The sequence below is a fragment of the Malaclemys terrapin genome, chromosome 19, assembly GCF_027887155.1.
Source record: "Malaclemys terrapin pileata isolate rMalTer1 chromosome 19, rMalTer1.hap1, whole genome shotgun sequence".
NCBI lineage: Eukaryota > Metazoa > Chordata > Testudines > Emydidae > Malaclemys > Malaclemys terrapin.
The window spans coordinates 12,527,694-12,548,637 of NC_071523.1; the positions used below are offsets into that span (position 1 = coordinate 12,527,694).

A 20,944-nucleotide genomic window follows, 5' to 3' on the forward strand; every position below is an offset into this window, starting at 1 on the left:
ATAGGTTAAGCAGCGCTGAGCTTTTCGGTTTAATTATTCCAGCACATTGGTACTTGGATCTCTTTTTTCATTTTTCTTCTGCTCTTTGGAATGGTTTCAGATTAATGTGAATCCCAGCCAGTCAACGTTGTCCTTGGAAGGGGATGATATTGACAGGTTTGACAAAGCCATGCAGCACATTTCCTACCTGAATTCCCGCCAGTTCCCAACACCTGGAATCCGGAGGCTCAAAATCACCAGCAATGTCAAGTATGTCGTACTGCAGAAAAATGCATCTATACATAAGGATATTGGGGGCTTGGATAAATAAACTAAAATAAAATTCTTTAGTGCAGTGCCATTGACGTGGTCACTAATGCGGACCTTTATTTTGAAGGCTGATCATGAGCCTTGAGTACTGAGGTGAAAGGGAATCTTCCCAGTGATTTCAGTGGGCTTTGAACCAGCCCTTAGAACAGTTACCAATATCAAATTTGTTCTGTTACATAAAAATCCTGATCTGTTTCTTGGAACTGTTGATTAGATATTAGTGGGTATTGTAATATTTTGGGGGGATCTGATCCAGGGATCAGTAAATGTTGTTGTAGATGTAAAGTAAAATATTTGATGCTGATTATGGCCAACGTGTTCAAATTTAAGTGCCTACATCTGCATCTAGGCACCAGAACAAGTAGTTTGACTTTTTTTTTTTTTTTTTTTTTTTTTTTTTTAAAGAGGTGTTAGACACCTGCAATTCCTGCTTAAGTCAAATGAAGCTTCTGGAGTAGTCTTTTGGCACAGAATCTTTTTGCTGTGAACAGCAGCCTTAAGTGCCTTGAGCTATTGCATATTTGTTAGCATTGCCGTCAGAACTTCTCCAGACTGGTTTCAGATGACATTGAAGACACTGATCAGAGAGAGGTGACCAAAGTCAGGCTGGAAAATGGTAACTTTATTTAAAAAAAAAAAAGCTATTTTGGATGTATTCTGTCATTCTTCAGGACTTTCCATGGGGACAAGAATGCATAATATCTCCGAGTATGCCGGTAATCTATAGGCCCTTGATTCAGCTAGTGGCTATCTATAAGCATCTGTATGAGATGGTTTGTTAAAAGGAACTGCTATGCTGTTTGGACACTTAAACAGAGCTCTTGTCAGAGCTGGCATTGTTGCTTTACAGTAGTTCATGTGATGTTTCTCATTGGGTGTGCATTTTCCTGGCTTCCTACCCAAGTTTTGGGTTTGAACGTACTCAGTATCCCAAAATAAAACTTGGAATGCTCCAGTTTAAAAGAACTTCACAAACAAAGTTTCTCCTGGTTTTGCTTCAGAAGCATATGGAACTGTGAATTACGAACCATTATGTAGTTAGGCATCTAAATCCATCTATATTTTCATGAAACAAAAAAGCATCATTTGGCCACTTGAATGACCAGAGTTCTCTGGGCCATGTTAGTAGGCATGTGACCCATCATTTCCAGTCCTATTTATTTGAGGTCAGTTATTTCCTTCATGTCCGGTTTGATTTTATTTTTCCTAGTTGGGCAATCTTGGTTGTGATCATTGTAAGTGTGCACTGTGAGGACTTATCCAGTATTGCAGCCTTACCTATTGGCATAATCTGTGGATGTCAGTCATAGCCCAGAAAATGGGACAAAATGTTCTCCATGAGCAAAAATTCATTTTAACATTGTTCCCTTTGAGGAGGTGGTAGTGGTGGTCTATATTTCCAACACAGTTGTTGGATGAATTATAGGACCCTTGGGTCCGAGACAGAGCTTATTTATGTAGGATTTAATTAATGATTGAAATGTTCAGCGTATTTTAACTATTTAATTGCCACTGGGATGCATAACTGCCTCTCCTTTAAGCCTGTCTTGCACAGTTAAACAAACAGCCTGTGTATCTTTTGTAGGTGTTTCAATGAAGAAGCCTGCATTGCCATTCCCTTTGTGGATGGGTATATAATGGTCTTGCAGCCTGAGGAACCCAAGATCAGCTTGAGTGGCATCAATCATTTTGCCCGTTCTGCTTCAGAGTTTGAGAGTCCAGAGGGAGTTTCTCTCTTCCCTGAGCTTCGCATAATCAGCACCATCACTCGGGAGGTGGAACCAGAGGGAGATGGAGATGAGGATCCTACCGGTAACAAACTTGATTATTAACCCAGTTGTGGAATCTGTGCCCCTCCCCCAAGTTCTCTGCAGTGGGGGATGGCCCTCCCTGTGTGGATATCCCTACTGTAGCACAGAATGGAGGGGGTGGGTGTCAAATTTTTTATGATACTGTCTTTTTGATTTAGCAGGAAGAGAGTGGGTAGGCAGGGCTGGGTGAGGCAGTGGGCATGCTGTTTTTCCCCTGGGCCTGCAGAACTTCAATCAGAAGTGAGAACAGTCTTAGACGGTTTCTTCTCCAAGGGAGAGAATGCTTTTTGGGTGTGGTTTCTTAAATGGGAATTCAGTCTCACACCTAGATCATTCTTCATGGCCAAATCATTGTACGTAGTCAGAAGGGAAGAATTATAGCTGCTTACGACACATTACAGCTCCTTCCACTTTGCCTTTGGCCTGTCTGCTTATTTCTTTGGCTTCCATGTCCTCCTTCAGTCCAAGAATCTTTGGTATCGGAGGAGATCATGCACAACTTGGATACATGTGAGGTCACAGTGCTAGGAGAGGAGCTAAATCAGGAGCAGGAAAGCCTGGAGGTTGACATGACACAGTTACAGCAGAAGGGCATTGAGATGAGCAGCTCCAACCTTGGCATGATCATCACAGGTAAGGGGTTGCCACCTTTGGCCTTTTGCTGGGAAGGGTTTGAGGCAAATGAGAACAGGAACTGTGTATTTGTGTGCTTACTAAGTGAAATATTTGTTAACTGAATGAAAACTTTCTCCTTCCCCCCCCACCCCAAACAGTTTATAGTTCTGACAAGTAACTGGGTTTTTTTATCCTCCTAGGTGTTGATACTATGGCCAGCTATGAGGAGGTTTTGCACTTGATACGCTACAGAAACTGGCACACTGTCTCTCTGTTTGACCGAAAGTTCAAGTTGGTCTGTTCTGAGCTTAATGGTCGCTATGTCAGCAATGAATTTAAAGTGGAGGTATGTGAGCTAATCTCATCCCTTTGAAAGTTGTCAGAGCCTACATAGATGAAAGTTAATGCTTCAAGAAATTGATCAGTAACTGGTTTGGATCTCTGCTTTCTAAATATTATGTCATCAAAGCAGACTAGGGTGTGTTAGGCTGTTTTAATGAGTTGTCAATCCAAAAGTTGCCTTCACTGATTCCAACTCTGAGTGATGCACAGACCAGATCATATGGAGTTGGGACCTATGTGTATCCTACTATATGGAATGCAGTTAAGGGGAGTGAGTGGGGAAGAGGCTGGTTGGGGAGGTGGGACACTAGAAAATGGACTGTTGGGAACAGTGCTGCATTGACCCTAAGGAAATGGACTTGAGAAGTCTTTTTTCCAACTCTAATTACTGTGATTCTGTAAATGATTCTGTTTTTTCTTGCAATGGGGCTTACTACTGTCTTGCTTGCATGACACAGAGATTACCAGGAAGACTAATCCTGAGTGACAGGAGGAACTATTTGAAATAAAAATTATTATTGTCCTGCATATTCACACGGGAAGGAAGGGAATAATATAGCTAAAACCACACAGTATCTATAGAAGAATATGAATTAATGAGTCCTGCTGTTGATGTTAACTAACCCGCAGTGTAACTATACACCAAAATTCATCAGTAGGTCCTCTGAGTGATGATAAATCTTGATATTTGCTGCAACATGAAGTTATTGTTGCATTGAGAGCCATTGTTGCATATCTATACATCTTTCCATTGTAAACTTGAATTTCATAGGCTGATTTTTAAAAGCGCAGCTTATGTGAGGATGGTGAAGTTAAGTCTGACTTGCCACTAACCATCCCCCACTTCCTTTTCCCCATCGAGGAGCAGAAATTGCATGCGTGGCTAACATGGCTGTGCTTCCTGAGGAAATACTGTCAACTTTGATCCAGGATCTCCACACTTTAGCAAACTGGAAATGCTTCCTTGTTGTTTACTAAATTTCCCCTCTTCCTATTGTGCAGCTGGCCATGCACCACATCTCTGTCTGTCACTACTCCCCATTACAGAGGACGATACACTTAGCAGTGCATTGGTGGGGAGGAAAGGGAAGCTCACCGAAACATGAAATGTGCTAAACTTGTAGCTGAGCCTAACTTAATGAACCATCTCATCAGAACCTCTGTTAAACTTTTTGAAAAATGGTCTCTGGAGTTCCAAAGAACCTGAGTCTCTGTGTTTTGTCTGTGACCTCCTGTTTACCCATTGTTGTTAACTGAAGGTGATCCTACACAGTTGCATCAAAATAACAAAAGATGTGGATGGAAAAATGGCTTAGTTATTTCAGTAAAAGTCTGTGTGGTCACTTATTTCAGTGTGAAAGTGGCAAACATCAATTTAGCTGCAGTTGGTAACAAATTGACTTCATTCTTTTTATTCTGAAATAAGGATGTCCACATACAGACTTCCACCATGATAACCAAATCAGTTTTAGGAAACATAAGTTTGTATAGACCAGCCCTAGCATATCAGGAACTGCTGCTTGAAATGACTATTGAAATATAAAACTGGGCCCATGATAGATCAGTGGTGGCTGTTGTTTTGTTTTGAGGGGGATAGATACTGACATACAGGAACTGAATCCCATCTACTTGAACCAAGTGCATAAACAAGCTGCTTTTTTTCCCTAAATTATTTTTTCCTTTTTGTTTTCAGGTGAATGTTATCCATACAGCTAATCCAGTTGAACATGCAAATCATATAGCTATGCAACCACAGTTTGTTCATCCAGTGCATCATTCGTTTGTTGACCTCTCTGGTCACAACCTAGCTAATCCCCACCCCTTTTCAGGTAAGGACTGTCAGTCACTTAACTCCAGTTGAATTTTATTTTTTTTTTTTTTTAACTGGGGGCTCAACTAGATGGCTTCTTGCTGCAGAGGGTTGGAGTTTCTTGGGGTGCCTTTCCAGAAACAGCCAGCAAATTAAACTAGTAATCTACGCAGCTATTAACTTTAATGCTCTCTAAAATACGAAGTCCCATTCTGTTCTCCACTCGGGAGGAACAGCCTGCTAGAGATCTAGAAAATGCCAATCTAATGACAGATACAAAGTCCAGCCCTTCCTGACTTGGTAATTTTGGGATACAGAGCACTGCAGTGGGTGCTGTATAAGGACCTTGATTAAAGGGCTCTGAGGAACTGGGAATGGATTTCTCATGAACAGTATGACCTTTTATTCCGTTGAGGAAATCTCTCATTCCTCCACTATGTTTTAGCTTGGTGTGAACTATTTAATGTTCCAGTGGTGCATGTGGGAGGAAAGCAATAGGCTTTGAAGAAAGGAGTCTTCATAGTAAGTTTTTTTTTTTTTTTTTTTTTTTTTTTTTTTTTTTTTTAATTGGTGGCTGATCTTCTTTCAGATTGATGCAAATTCCTCATAGTCCTTGTTTGACTCCTTTCAGTATCTATATAAAAGCACCAGTTGAGCATAATAGGCCTGATTCTGTTCTGCCAATGCAGTTTGGTTCTAGCCCTGTAAGTACTGGTTTGCCTCTGGCTCCTGAGCAGATGCTGCCAACCCTAGTGAAACTGCATTTATTTTGTGAACATTCATTCATCAGACTAGATTGATAGCACTAAACTCTTCTCACTTCTTACCTGAGCAAGATGTGAATCCAGCCCACTGGACTGGGCCACCAATAAAGAAACTTACTAGTTTAGCAGTCTGACCAGAGGACGGAGCCAGGAACTTCTAAGTTTTTGTCCTTGCTTCCCTACTGGCTTATTCTGTGATTGTGGATAAATTTGCCTCAGTTTACTCATCTGTACTATGGGGTTAATATTCGGAAAAACCTGTAAGTATTGTGTATTAGTATGATTATTCTTAAACTCCCTCTTTCTTGTCACAGTTGTTCCAAGTACTGCTACTGTTGTCATTGTCGTGTGTGTCAGTTTCCTGGTTTTCATGATTATTCTGGGTGTGTTCCGAATCCGAGCTGCGCACCAGAGAACAATGCGTGACCAGGATACTGGAAAGGAAAATGAGATGGATTGGGATGACTCGGCCTTGACCATTACTGTGAATCCTATGGAGGTAAGGCTTGCGTCCCACGGTATGTTTACATTGCAATTGAAGGAGTGATTGTATTACTGGTGGGCATACTCGGGCTAGCTTTAAGCTAGCAAGCACATGTAGCAGTAGCAGTGTAGATGTGGTAGAACAGGCTTCAGCACAGCCTAGTAATCTGAACAAAAAGCCTGCTGGGGACATTGGTATGTAATTCTGTTGCTAGTCTGTGCTGAAGCCTGTGCCACCACGTCCACACTACCGCTGTTACCTGTGCTAGCTAGATTAAAACTAGCCTGGGTATGCCCACTAGTAATATAATCACACCTTCTCTTGCGGTGTAGACAGAACCCTTAGTCCTTTTCTACAAATACTGCTTTCCAATCTGTCAAACATGCATGGCTGTCAGAGCAGGATAGATCTGGAAAGGGGGTACTGGCACAACAAGTTTAATGAATGCCAGAGGAAAATTTTGAATCCATTCCTCAGAAAGAGAGCATAAGAATGGCCATACTGGGTCAGACCAAAGGTTCATTTAGCCCAGTATCCTGTCCTCCAACAGTGGCCAATGCCAGGTGCCCCAGAGGAAATGAACAGAGCAGGTAATCATCAAGTGATCCATCCCCAGCTTCTGGCAAACAGAGGCTAGGGACGCCATTGATAGACCTATCCTCTAGTTCTTTTTTGAACCCTGTTATAGTCTTGGCCTTCACACCATCCTCTGGCAAAGAGTTCCACAGGTTGAGCGGACGTTTCTTGTGATCTGTTGTGGGATGTGGCTTGATGGCTATAAACTGCTCAAAAAGTACCTCTGTGTTATATGCCAGGCTGTAAATAAAGGTGGAACACTGGCTCCTTCAGTATATTCCTTACAATAAACCCACACCACATCAGCTTTTTCCATTAAGTTATTCTTGCTGTCCACCTGGTTTGATGCAGTTAGTTTTTGGATCAGGATCATTTCTACTTCAGTTAACTTCTGATACTTTAATATTAAAAAAGGGGGGGCGTGGGAGGAGCAGGGACACTTTAAACCACTAATGCTGCTGCTGAGTACACACCAAAGGATCCTCTTTCAATAGTACCCTCTTTAAAGCGCTGGATGACCTTTGGGAATGTAGTTATACTAAAGAGTGACAAGACTGGCTGGTAACTTTCTGAAATCCCAGAACTACTTCAGAGCCACTTTGCTTTTGCTAATAGCCAGCTGAGAGTTGAGCATCCACAACTCCCAGTGAATGTAGTATATAAACGGATGGGAGCATGTCGGCAGCTAGAAAAATCTATTTGTGTCTGACAGACCTATGAAGACCAGCACAGCAGTGAGGAGGAGGAAGAGGAAGAAGAAAGCGAAGATGGAGAGGAAGAAGATGATATCACTAGTGCAGAGTCTGAAAGCAGTGAGGAAGAGGAAGGGGAGCAGGAAGAGGACCAACAGAATGTTAACAGACAGCAACAGCTGGAATGGGATGACTCTACACTCAGCTATTGATTCCAGCTGTTCCCTTTGTTGTTTTGTTTCTGCTCTAGAAGACTTCACTGTAATCCTCTCCATTGTTCCCAAGGATCCATGGTGTAAAAAAGTCATTTTGGCCAGTAGAGCCAACCAACACCCATCCCAATATTTGTGTTATATGGGCTAGTTCCTAATGCTGTCTCTAGAACTGTAGTTAGTACCTTTCCTCCCTCACCCATCCCTCAGTGACTGGATTTTTTACACTATGTGAGGAACCACCTTGCACTTTTTTCTTCATGTCATCTCAGCTAAGTGACTCTACAGATGTGTAGCCATTGCACGTGAGTTTCTGGACACTTTTTTTTCCTGGTGAAACAACTTTGGCTTGATTCATCTTATTCTTTCTGAATGATGCAAAGGTCACTTGTTGACAAAGGGTAAAGTTGCTTATTTCAGCTTGGTGAATTTTTTTCCCCAAACTAGTGCATGTGTAAAGTGGAAGAATGAGGTTAATATGTAGAAGATTGACTTTTTTTGAATATTTTGTAAATATATTGAATTATGTCATTTGTGGTAGTGAAAACAGGGACTGGGGTTTAAAACACGCTAAGGTAAAAATCATGAAGCATGAAATAATACAAGTCGCATAACTATTGCAGCAGGAGCACAGGCGCAGTTATCTAGTGTAGATGTATTAATAATGCAGTGTCATTGGCCGCGACTGCTGTGTTCACTCAAGCCCTGCTGTTCTTCTCTTCCCCTCCTCCCCACTTTGTTTTTATGGAGAGAACAGACAAGCTTGCAACTGTAAAGGTTTTTCAGAATTTCTGCAGAGGTTCAACTGCACTGCCTAGTAGAGTTTAAGTCTTGATCCTTCACTTATTTCAGTGTAAGGATTACTAAATTGAGAGAGAGAAACACTGCCTGGATCTAGAGCAAGTAAGTGTACTATTGATATTCTGAGTGTTCTCACCAGAGCCTCTGTTAATTGGAGTGGGGCTGGTTGTAGTCCAAGGCTGATGCGTGCTGGTCACATGGCTGGCAGGGCAAGTTGTTCAGTTGTTTGTAATAACAGTAACTGAAGCTGAAAAGCCGGAGACCTGTATACACCTGTGCCTTGGCTACCAGTCTAGAGAGGGATTTTATTTTTTGGATTGTGAACTTTTTCTAATTTAGGGCATGGGTGGGCATCATTCCTATTCAACACAGTCCTGCTTAGTCCCTGTAGCTCCTTGTACAGTAATCTAGACTGTTGGTGTATTTAAACCTTTTGTTTACACTTAGTAAATCTGTTTTCCTGCTGATGAAATTATGGCATATATTATCCAACCAGAGAACCTTGTCAATTGAGTTAAGATTATTGTTCCAAGACATAGCAGGCTGATTTTCTGATCAAAGACCTTTAACTTGGAAGTGCAAAGGACTACTTCAAGGAATGGCTGAAAGGTACGAAAAGTAAGTTATGACCCCGTGGTGGTGAGTGCTAGATTTTTCGTAAGGCAGGTCTTCTTCTCTATTTAACACTTTTGGTCCTATTCAGAGCTGTGTCTTATGCATAGCTGCTTATTCAATTTGACATTTGGAGGTGGGTTAAAAGGTAACTTGATTTACTTGCAATGTGAAATTAGAACTCCATTCACTCATTATGGTAGCAGAGTTCCAGATTTTGATATTGCATGTAATCTGTTTTAAATTGGTGTATACCACCAGTAAACAGGTTAGTGGCTCAACTTCCATACCAGTAGTGGGAAATGTTGAATAGTTTCCAGTTGTTCCTTGAGCAGGTATAAGGGGGGGGGGGGGGGTAGGGGGAGAAAGGCAGACAGCAGAGGGTGTGAACAGCTGAAGGAAAAGTAGTAGACCCAGCTATTTCTATATCTTTTCAGAACAGACCTATTCTTACCTACTACACATCTTGCCTCCCAGTGTGTGAAACAGGACCTAGGTGTGGGTTTATCTGGGGTAAAGCTTGACTCTGGAGTGCCTTTTACAATAATGGACCTGAAAGCAGGGGAGAGAACCCACACAATCTTACTGTTTTTTAATGTAAAATTTTAGATTTCTAAAATGGGGATATGGGTTTGACTACTTTTATGTGGTAACATAACTGCTAGTTTTAAGTAAACTGGGGAACTTTTAACTTATGTCTGACAGTTGTCCTGTGTTAATGTCAATGTGTAGAATTATTCTTCCATATACTGTAGCTGCTGTATTTTAGACTAAAACTGATCATGATTGAATGCTAATGCTGAAAGGCTGTAAACTTTCTGATGCGGTTTGTAGCCAGTGTGGATGTAACTTTTCAGATCTGTATATTGGTAATAAGTCAGTTTGAAAAGTCCTAAGCTACAATAAATTTCTGGTTCTGAAATCTGTTTGCTATGCTTTCTGAATGGTACAAAGTTGATGGATAGTCAGTTATCACTTGACTCATGTTTTAAATGGCTTGCCTGTAATGGCTTCATTATCCCAGTTTGACTTTAATGCCTAAAATGAGGGAATGATTTGGCCAGGACTAGTGTACAACTTAAACATTTTATTTTTAGACTTACCAAAATGCACCTAAAATCACAGATTGAAGGTAACTGAAAAAATCAAACATTATGTAAACATTCTCTTGTTGCAGAACCCTGACATGGCTTAAAAAAATAAATTCATTTTTTTCAGAGGGCACATACACAATAAGAAATCATGAATACCTCTCTAAATAAATAAATATCAAAGTAAAAGGTTATTTTATCACTTTAAAAAGGATGTAACTTGTGTCTGGGACTTATTTACAAATGGTGGTAATCTTCATTTGAAAGAGGCTGAAATTATGATGTTAGATACAATGTTTGCTTTAACTTTGGAGAGCCTGGATCTTTGCTAACCAGATATAGCCTATGATTTTGCTATACAAGATGGTAACAATTTTGTAGTTATTCCACTACTGACCTAAGGGGGGAAAAACTAAATTATTTTTATTCATTACAGATAAGGAGAATTCTGCCTAACCAGTCTACAATGGGGTCATGGCAATCAGCACTTTACTGCCTGCTTGTTGGGTGTGGGGTACACCTGTTATCTATTGCACTCTTAAAAACAAAATAGATGCAACTAATGTGCTGCTTCATCCCCTTACAAAACTAGAGCAGGGTCTGAGCTAATGTAAACAAAAATATTGTATCACAGCATAAACTGAAGGTGCAACTTTCCAGGCTCTCTCCACTACCAATCACCCTGTATATTGACAGTGAATCTTCTGCCTTTAGCATGTGAGGTGGCACCTAGGGTGGCCAGATGTCCCGATTTTTATAGTGACAGTCCCAATTTTTGGGTCTTTTTCTTATATAGGCTCCTATAACACCCTCTCCACCCCCCCCCCAACTCCCTGTCCGGTCACCCTAATGGCACCACACTTCTTCTCTCCTTTGTCAACAAGCCAGGCTACTTAACATTGACAGGCAGAAGGTGGTCTATGGTGATCCTTCAACTACTGAGTACAGGAAGTCCTCAACATTGAAACAGGACTTTAAGTAAGTTGCTGAGCAGTTAGCTCGTTTAAAGTTGTGAAATGCTCCCTTCTAACTCGTTTGGCAGCTGCCTGTTTTTTCCCGCTGCTTGCAGGAAGAGCAGCCTGTTACAGCTAGCTGGTTGGAACCAGCGTGGACCATCAGCTCCCTTAAATTCCCTGTGCAGCAGCTGTCCCTCCCCCCACTGCCATGTGCTGCTCCCAGAGACTCCTGCTTGCTGTATGGGGGAAGAAGGGCTCTAATGTTGGGGTGTCTCCCTATCTTCCATAGAGCAGGGGGGCAAACGAGGGAGGGAGCTTCTAGGCAGTAGCTGCTGTCGGCAAGCTGATTTAATTAACAAGGCAGTGTACTTAAGCCTAGGGTCAGGTACTTAAAGGAGAAATGTGCATTTTTTCTGTCTACCCTCCCTCCTTTCCTGCTGCCTTGTAGAGTGTTGTGAGAGTTAACCCTTGAGGGCTCAGTTCATTTAGCAGTAAGACATTCCTCCACCTCAACCAAGCTTCACAATCATCATCACTGTGTACCAGTATTAAATTGTTTGGTGAAAAAAATTTCCCTGGAACTTAACCCCCTCATTTACATCAATCCTTATGAGGAAATTGGATTTGCTTAAAGTTGCATTTTTCAGGACCATAACTACAATGCTAAGTGAGGAGTTCCTGTAGTTTGTTTATATATATAGAGAGAGAGCTTAGTAGCATTATCTTCTGACTGTCTCAAAACAGGTATACCATCTTGTGCTGCTTTATTAAAATACATCCCTGAAGGGGTGGGGGTAAGCTGGTGAAATCTTCAACTAGAAAAAGTATTGCCCAGCAGCACCTTCCACTTTATGTAGAGAGGGACTGAAGTTATTAGATGCACCACCATGCTATTGTCTCTCCATTGTTCACTGCTAGTGCTAATCTAGTCTGGCTTTAAAAAGTTGATATGCTACTGGCCAAATTACAGCCTCTGAGCACACCTTCACATCCCTAAAACTGAGCAGTAGGTGAGGAATGTACTGAAGTAGCACAACTGCCTCCCCTCTACCCTTAAACGATGGACTGCATCCTTAAGAACTTACATTTGCAAGCTTCACCTACCTTTCAGTGTACCCAGTAATCTTATTGCCTCATGCTGTCACCCTAGAGATTTAGAATGGGCTTATGCAGCTGTTGGTGCTGTAGACTCTTCTCAAACACTTGAGGTGCAGGTGCTGATCAGCAACATTCAGGAGTCTTTATACAACTGGCTCGTGGCCACTGCTATTACATTCTCCTAGAGCACCTGGACCACATGCAGGCTGATTACTGTCTATTATCTTTGGATACATTGTGCGCCAACCAGTTCACTTTGGTTTTCCAGCTCTCTCGCAGGGCTTCATTAAATTTTAGTCTGAAGTGCTTCAATGCCTCCTCATCTGTTTTTCCTAAAGCTAGAGAATCCTGAAAGAACAAGGCAGAAATGAGTGTGTGGCACCTCCCACTGATTGAAACAAAATGACGACTGCCTGGCCAATTGTACTGGAGCACTCTTGATAGAGAAAACAGCTACTGGTCACAAACAAACCCCACACCACCTTTGTTTTATGCAGGCTGCTCTCTCAGCAAGTAAACTACATCCTATTTTCATGCTGGAGCTGGGAAAACAATCCTTTAAACACTAGCTTACAACACAACCCCATTTCATCCAGCTCCGGAAGACCAGGTTTTTAGCACTTTAAAGGCACAGTGGGACCAGAAAGTGGGAGCTAGGAGAGTCAAACACATGCAGTGCTGTGCCTACCACACTGCAGTTCCTCAACTAAGCATACCTGGCTGCAACAGGTGGCAAGGAAAAGGAAGACAGGATGGCAGCAGGTAATATTGCCAACTCTTCAAAAAAACATGTGTCTCAACTAATTACCTCTCCATTAAAAACCAGTTGGTTGCTTTAGTTTGAACTTTTTCTAGCCCACATTGTTTGAGAATCTCATTTATTTAAAACTCGATTCGAGTCCCAGCTCCTAGAATTATTTGATTGAGAAACTCTAAATACTATGAGCAGGGAACAGCAGCATGAGGTGGAGAATCAATTAGCAGCTGGTGGTGGCTATCTGACAGCTGGCTCCTGCATGCTGGAATATCTGCTTTTAAACTGCAGCAGAGGATGCTCCTTTCAAGTTTCAACTCCCACTCCTTAACCTCTTACTTTTAGTCCTACCCTCTCCCACCTCCTGCCTCACCTTGAGATACTGAATGTCTTTAGAGCAGCTGAGTTCTGGCAGGCCAGCAGCTTTCATCAGTGCAAACAAATGCAGGAAGAGAAGACCATGGCACCTCAGGATCATGTAGGCTTTTTCACAGTAATCCCTGAATCTGGGCAGGAAGAGAAGGTAGCAAAGCGGAAGTGAGACAAGCAGCCCAACTAAAGCAAGACTACAGCCATGATGGCATGAAAACAGCACAGTGAAAGCTTCACCTCCTCTGTGTTGAAATCAAGGTGTTCCAAGAGCTAGGCAAATGTTTTTTGACTAGCCCATGCTTCCAATTGTTACTAAAAGAATATGCTTTAGCAAGAGTGGGAAAAGACTAAGGGCAGTAGCTCATTGGCCCCTGCCCCAAATCCAATCCAGACCTGAGTCTCTCTCTCTCATACAAACTGTTTGTGTTTAGTCTCTGTCCACACCCACTAGAGTGAGGCCAATTCTTATGACATGAGCACTTGATCCAAGAGCACCAGCAGAGGAAAGCCAGCTCTCTGCTGTTCCCTGTAACCAAATCTTCTAAATGCATTAGCTTAAAACCAACCACTCATACCAATGGACAATTCCCAAGGGTTTGTCAGCTCAAGCAAGAGCTAAGTGGTAGCCTGGGTCATTTTGAAATCAAGTACATTCTCCCACCCTAAATTTAAACTGATTGTGTGGCTGGAAGAGGAAGTGTTGTAGCAAAACAGATGCAAAAACCTGCAGCCATATCTCCACTGCTATGATGATCAATACCTCGCACACCACCCCTTTCAAGGTCCATGGGCCCTACACATGCCTATCGCAACATGTGGTGTACCTCATCCAGTGCACTAAATGCTCCAGCAACAATTATGTGGGTGAAACCAGACCATCACTACACTCTCAAATGAACTCACACTGAATAATGATAAAAGACAAAAACACCATGTTACCTGGGGGCAAACACTTTTCACAAAACTAGCAGGCCTCATCCTCAAAGGAAACCTGCACAACACCTTCAAAAGATGAGCCTGGGAGCTTAAATTTGCTAGAAACTAAAAAACATGGATGGAATAGACACACTGGATTTAGAGTTTAGTACAACAATTTATACCTGTCCCCACTTTCTCCCTCATGACTGTAGAAATGGTAACAGACCACTTCACACTGAATGGTCCCTTGAAACCTGTTTTAACTAGTTTTGCTAAACAATCTGATCCGCTTTGTATTTAGCTCTGACACTGAGCTCATTTTTCCAGACCTGAAGAAGAGCTCTGTGTAAGCTCAAAAGCTTGTCTCTCTCTCACCAAATAAGAGATATTACCTCACCCACCTTGTTGCACACTAACAGTTTTGGATATAGAGCATCTGCAGAAAACTATTTGCTGAAGTGATTGCTACAAACTGACACATCCACCCCAAAACATTTTGTGAAAGCCTGAGTAAGATCAGTGGCACTCACCTTTCAAACTTCTCACTGTTGTTAGTTTTCCCTTGCTGGATCACATGCACAAAGTCATAGGTTAAGATAAAAGGAACCCGTTCTCTGTTAATACCAAATTTGGTCTTGAAGTTCCCCAAGAAGTGGCCAAAATCAATATGAAACAGCTGGAATTAAGAGAGAAAAGAATTATTAGTGGGATGTGTCTGCTTTCTGCTGATTAAACTCTCTTGCACTTCTCAGTGTGAGAATGTGCTTTATATCCAAGCAAAATAAAATAAAAAAAAAACCTACTCAAAATGATCAGGCCCCTATGGCTGCCTGGCATCTGTACTCTACTCAGGATTCTATTCTAAAGCGATCAGACACAGTCTCATGGGAAACACTAGGCCACCTTTCCCATCTCAGTCCATGAATAGCAGGGGAAGTACTTACTTTATAGAACACAAGTGTTACCAGTAATGCATCCATGCATAAGTTAAGTGCTGGCTGGGTTAGGAAGGATTCTTACCCCTGCAGCACTTGATACACATGGGGGATTTTTATGTCCTTCTAAAGCCTCGGGAATAGGTCATTGCCAGAGGCAGGATAGCAAACTAGATGAGCCAGTAATTCATTCCAGAAGGGCAATTCTGATTCCTACATTATGGCTGGATATCTGATGCCCTGTTGGAGACAGCTGCAAAACTACACAGTCCGGTGAAGTGGGTTTTTTTTAGGATAGAGCTCTCTCTAGGTGAGTACAGGTTTTTCATGACCAGGTTGCAAGGCTGCTCTAAACCCTGAAATAAACAAATCAATGCTGCTGTTCAAAGGGTTCCAGCACCCTCTAGTGGCAAAAAGTAGATGGTCACAAGCCGTGCAGAATTTATACCCCTGAGCCTTGCAGATTCTTCATGTCATTTCTGTCAAGCAGAAAGAAACCCTCAGCAGCAGCTTTCTTGAGCCCCACAGATGCAGAGTGCGAAGTTAGCCCCCTTGCTGCTGCATTCACAGAGCAAAGGCATCTCTAGGTTTTTATAAGGTCGTTCATCTCAGCAATAGCTGTGCTTGTTTCCAGGACAGCACTTGTCCCACCACAGGGATCTAAAGCAGCATGAGGAAGGTGAAGCAGGGATCCAGGGGGTGCTACATGAAGAAAGTGCAGACAGAGCCACTTATTTTCCACAACTCTGAATTTCAGAGCTCAGCAGCTGACAGCTTGCTCACTAACATCAGATAGCAATTCAAACAGGACTATAGCACCTAGCAATCTACTGTGCCTCTTTCTAGTTCATCTCCATAGGTCAGTACATGTCTGTTTCCTATGGCTTTGGCTCATTTCAAACTAGACTGAACAAGAGATGGGGCTTCCACCCCTTCCCACAAGACTGTCCCCACAGTCTAACATGTAGCCTGTTGGCAAAAGGGGTTTCCCCTTCCTAGTTTTGCCTGCGGCCTCTGGAATAATGGAAGTGAAGGATACAATATAAGCTTCAAGATGAGACCTGAAACCCACTGGTCATTAAAAATCCCAGGGAAGGGAAATTTCAGCACAAATAAGTACATTCTTTGGGACCTCAGCTTTCATTAAAGGCTCTAGTCTTTGTAATAGCAAAGTAAAGTTTCAAAATGGGAAGCCAGCGTAAATGATCTCTGCCTGAGTCTGCAGACAGCCGCAAACAATAGCTGTGAAGTGTGACTTGCACCCTAGTAATTACAAAGTGGGTGTTAACACTATTCTAATAAATACTGACATTTCCACTGTCCTGAGCTATTTCACTGCTGATCAAGGCATGCAAGAAAGAAGGGCAAATATATTCTGAAGCTATATAATCGCCTGAGAGTCAAGTCTTGTTTTGGCCACACAAATGGGCAGAGCTAGTGAGAATTTTTCCATTCTCTACAATTGGGGTGGAAGGTCTGGGGCCTTTATCTGGGCCTCAGCAGCTCCCACACTATCTGGTCCGAAGATAGTGAAGAAACCAACTGGGATGTTTCTATTCCTCTCGGAGTGGCCTGCACACCCTATGGCAAAAGAGACAAACAGCAGCAATGAGATCTTCAGTACCAGCGAACGCTCCATACCTGGCCAGTTTCCCGGATCATGATGTTGTCGCTGTGCCGGTCCCCTATGCCCAGCACGTACGTTGCCACACAGTACCCAGCGCAGGAAAGAGTGAATTCCTCGATGGCTTGTTCTAGTGCTTCACTGCAGGGGACAGAAACAAAGATGAGTCTAAACCCAAACAGATGATGTACTTTGAATACAAATACTTTACCCTAGGGCTCTCGCTCTCATACCCCCTTCCCCATGTAAACCTGCTGAATCTAGTGGGATATGTACACAAACTACCAATCCTGTGTTTTCTGTGAGGTCCTTCACCGGAGACTCTTCTTGTCCCTCCTCCATCAGGGAAGAGTGGCTGGGACTCCTGCTTGGTCTTAACCAAATCAGTTGGCTTCACAGGACTGGAGGGGCTGTGGGGACTGAACAACCTCACTCATCCCTAGTGGTGGTTCCTGCCACTCTGGGACAGGCAGAGTGGATTTGGGGAGGAGGGAAGCAGTGTTACTGCCCATCACTGTAAGTGATGGGGAACTCAAGACTGCAGGGCCATCAATCTGGTCCTCTCATTTATATCCCTTAAGTAGTATCAGGATTCTACAAAACAGGGAAGATGCAGGCCCTTATCCCTTAGTGCCTCAAGAGCTTGATCCAACTGGTAATGAGCATCCATGACTCCCAATAAAGCTGTGGATGCTGAACTCAGCACCTCTCAGCCCCCCAGTCTGGGGGTGAACCTGAAAAAAGCCTCTTGTATCCCAAGGGAGTGGTGAGCTTTGTCCTGCCCTGGAACATTTCCAAGACCCAGCTGGACACATGGAATGCTTGCTGGTGTACCGGGAAAGGACATAAGCACAAGAATGAAGCTATAGCCCAGGGATACAGCATGCACTCCCCATTGTTCCTGGATGGCTTGGAAATCAGAAGGAACCGAAGAGGGGAGGGGACAATAGGGCAAAGCAACAGAATGCGTCTCCAGCTGGAAGGAAGCCTGAAGCTGCAGTGAGCACAGTCCCACCTACCCTGGGTTCTTGGATTTTAGCCAGTTCAGCAGCGCATCCTTGTTGAAAGCTGCAGTGGCTGCCATGTTGCTCTTGTTCAGCTGGATGTTGGCAATGGTGTCCGAGTGCATGACGACTTCGATCAGCCCCGTCTTGTCGCCGGTGGAGAGGCAGCCGTAAGGGGTCATCCTGCAGAGATGAGAGAAACACCTTCCATTGAGACCTTGCACAGCGTTGGCTTGGCTTTTCTTTGGGATTCCCCATCCTCCACTTTACAGAGGGGATTTGCTGGGATAAATCCAGGGTGTGTGTGTGTTTCACCTAAACTTCACACACAGCAACCAGGGACCTCTGCAAATCCCAAGGGTACTCAGCCAGTAACAAGCATCAGCGTATAAAGGTACCAAGTGCCTCGACTTCCAGTGACTCCCAAGTGAACTGAGGGCAGGTTGCACCTTGGAGGACTGGGCGCACAGAAGAAAGAGGTGCTCACCTGGAGGCCCAGGTTAAACAATAAATATTTTGCCCTGGTCTAGCACCTTTACTCTGAGGCTCTCTAAGCACGTTACAGATATCCACTAGGCCTTGTCATAACCCTCCTGGAAGGCCCGTCAGTTTCATTACACATGCCCCCCCCCCCCCCCCAAAAAAAAATTTTTTTAAAGACGGTCAAGGACAAAGGGAGGTACGGTCAAGGACAAAGAAGCAGTGTGACTTGCCCAAGGCTTCGCAGCGACTCAGTGGCAGAGCTTCGAATAAAGCCGAGGTGGCCCAACTTTCTGTGCCCTACTCTAACCACTACTCCTGCCACTGAATTTCAGGGCCGATAACTGCAGTAATGATGGAAATAGGGCCATTTCTATTATTAACAAATGGAAACTTCACTCACCATCTTCGGTGGTGATGGGACATTGAGCTAGAAGAGTTCCCTTTAGTTCTTGGGGTAAGTAGGAGGGGAGCTGGAGCTGCGGTTATTCTACCCCTCCATCCACCCTCCCTCTCATTAGCCCCATAAATAGGGCTAGCAGCTAGTTTCATATGTAAGAGCAACCCCGCTGGTTTCCTCTAAGGGCAGCTGTGACACAATCAGCCCATGTCCACTGTGATTTCAGCTGCAATATCAGATATTTAAGTTCTTTCTCCCTCACCCAATCATACCTCTGCTCTTACCTCCCCCTGAGACAACTCACTCCACACAGACTCAGGCACACAGGCTTTGTCTCTGTCTTTCCCTGGTAGGGCAATATAGGACGACTGACAGAGCGATTCAGTCCAAATGCAAACTACCACTGGCGTAGCACAAGTGACTCGGAAGTAATGACTCACCTCAGGTCCAAACCCTCCTGCTTCCACAGTACGTCCATCAGCTGGATCATCTGCAGAGTCAGCATGTCCTGACGGAGATCTGGTCAGACATTACAGATGAAGACAGAGTTCTATTTCTCCCATTTTCCCCTCCTCCTACTCAGCTTCAGCAGACGCTCTCTTGAGAGCATATGCATATGGAAGATGCATTTGCCATATTTCTCACTTTCTATAGCTGACCGCTAGGGGGCACCTGCATACAGCAGAGTTTCCCACTGTCACCGCAATTGGGCCTGGCAGTGTTAGAGCCTTCTCTTTCCCCAGAGTGGGACAGGTTTGTCTATTGCCAATGGCTCTGTTCCCATGGCTCTGTCTGGGGCATTTCAGAAAGCCGCTCTCTGAACAGAGATACAGCTGAAATCACTGAGCCTCCATGAGCCAAAATACACTATGGCAGGACCCCCTTGCTACAGCGACTCCTACTGGCAGAGGCTGGGATAGGAATACCTGAAAGCGCTTCCAGGTCCAGCGCTCCTTCCCCATTCCCAGTAGTGACTCCTGCTAAGAGAGGCTAGGGCTCCCGCGCAGCTCCAGCCTCATTCCTTATAGTGACTGGGGCTATGGAGCTGCCAGGAGGTCTGACTGACAGAGCTGTGCCTGGCGACTGTTTAGATAAGAGCCTGTTAGATCTCCATCGGAAATCCTGCTATCAAAGCCTCAGTCTCCTTACCTAATAATGATCCAAGCCCCAGCCCATTTACTGCATGTGAATGTTTTATACCCATTAATGCCCCCCTTGCAAGCAGAGGACCAGAACTCGCAGGACTTACCATCTCCATTTTTGAAAATGATGCCCACTCCCCTTCCACCTGCTTCTTCGTTATTAAACACAATCCACAACGGCTTCATCTTGGAGTCCATAAAAGTGCAGTGATCCACACTAGAGAAAAGTAAGAAACCTTTCATCAGTCAGGGTCTCTTCCAGGGGTGAAAGTAATTTACAGAACTTACCAGTACTGCCAGAGTCCTGAAGAGGCGGGGCCTCATCTGGAAGAGGCGGGGCCTCTCGAGATTTAAAGGCCCTGGGGCACTGGCTGTGGCTGGGAGCCCCAGGGCCTTTAAATCAACCGGGGGCTCCCAGCTGCAGAGGTGGCTGGGAGCCCCTGGGGCAAATTAAGGGGCCCGGGGCTCGGCCGCCGCAGAGCCCCGAGCCCTTTAAATCTCGGCCCCAGCCCGGCTGCTGAGCCGCGGACGGGATTTAAAGGGCTCTGGGCTCTCTGCAGCGGCGGGGAGCCCAGAGCCCTTTAAATCCCCGCCGCAGAAGCCGGTGCAGTCCGGCACAGCGTACTGGCTCTAGCCGGTACGCCGTACCGGACCATACCAGCTTACTTTCACCTCTGGTCTCTTCCCGCTCGGACATGGGGAGTGGAGCCTCATATGCAAAACCAGCTGCAAATGCTCCTAACAAACAAGTGACTAGCACGGGTGGGAGGGAAAGATCAGGAAAGCCAGCGATCTAGGCTCTTCCACCGAACAGTAATGCAAAAACCACATGGCAGTTAAGGGCATGGAGCACCAATCCTCCTTACCAAACTTCAGCAAGAATAACGGTGGGGTTCAGGGGGCACTGGAGATTGGAAAGTGCCTCAAGATAGGTCTCCTGCTTCATGCACACATGCATCATCTCCTTGGCTTGTGGTTTGGTGGCCTTCTGAGAGCTCACTTTAATGAAGTCATTCAAGGCTTTCATTTTATTAAGTGCTTCCCCCTGACACAGACAGAGGAAAAAGGGGAGGAGAAGAGATTTAACGTGTCTTTATCCTGCAGTATAACTGAGGGCTTCTGGTTTTGCAGAAGCACCTCTC

At 44.1% G+C, this 20,944-nt stretch overlaps 2 protein-coding genes across 5 annotated transcripts in view; one reads left to right on the forward strand and one right to left on the reverse strand.

The window, feature by feature from the left end:
* CLSTN1 (calsyntenin 1) overlaps nt 1-9,950 on the forward strand; it is a 60,836-nt gene extending 50,886 nt beyond the window's left edge. For all 4 annotated transcript variants that reach the window (XM_054009111.1, XM_054009113.1, XM_054009112.1 and 1 more), the window contains 7 exons: nt 101-249; nt 1,895-2,121; nt 2,583-2,753; nt 2,936-3,081; nt 4,771-4,906; nt 5,966-6,150; nt 7,424-9,950. In XM_054009111.1, the coding sequence (XP_053865086.1) occupies nt 101-249; nt 1,895-2,121; nt 2,583-2,753; nt 2,936-3,081; nt 4,771-4,906; nt 5,966-6,150; nt 7,424-7,615 (1,206 nt within the window). In that variant the 3' untranslated portion in view covers nt 7,616-9,950. The remainder of the gene's footprint in view (nt 1-100; nt 250-1,894; nt 2,122-2,582; nt 2,754-2,935; nt 3,082-4,770; nt 4,907-5,965; nt 6,151-7,423) is intronic.
* A 145-nt stretch (nt 9,951-10,095) lies between these two features.
* PIK3CD (phosphatidylinositol-4,5-bisphosphate 3-kinase catalytic subunit delta) overlaps nt 10,096-20,944 on the reverse strand; it is a 47,197-nt gene continuing 36,348 nt past the window's right edge. The window contains exons 16-23 of the mRNA XM_054009110.1: nt 20,669-20,847; nt 19,910-20,019; nt 19,101-19,179; nt 17,796-17,963; nt 16,794-16,917; nt 14,748-14,893; nt 13,301-13,433; nt 10,096-12,521 (exon numbers count right to left, since the gene is read on the reverse strand). Of these exons, the coding sequence (XP_053865085.1) occupies nt 12,384-12,521; nt 13,301-13,433; nt 14,748-14,893; nt 16,794-16,917; nt 17,796-17,963; nt 19,101-19,179; nt 19,910-20,019; nt 20,669-20,847 (1,077 nt within the window). The 3' untranslated portion in view covers nt 10,096-12,383. The remainder of the gene's footprint in view (nt 12,522-13,300; nt 13,434-14,747; nt 14,894-16,793; nt 16,918-17,795; nt 17,964-19,100; nt 19,180-19,909; nt 20,020-20,668; nt 20,848-20,944) is intronic.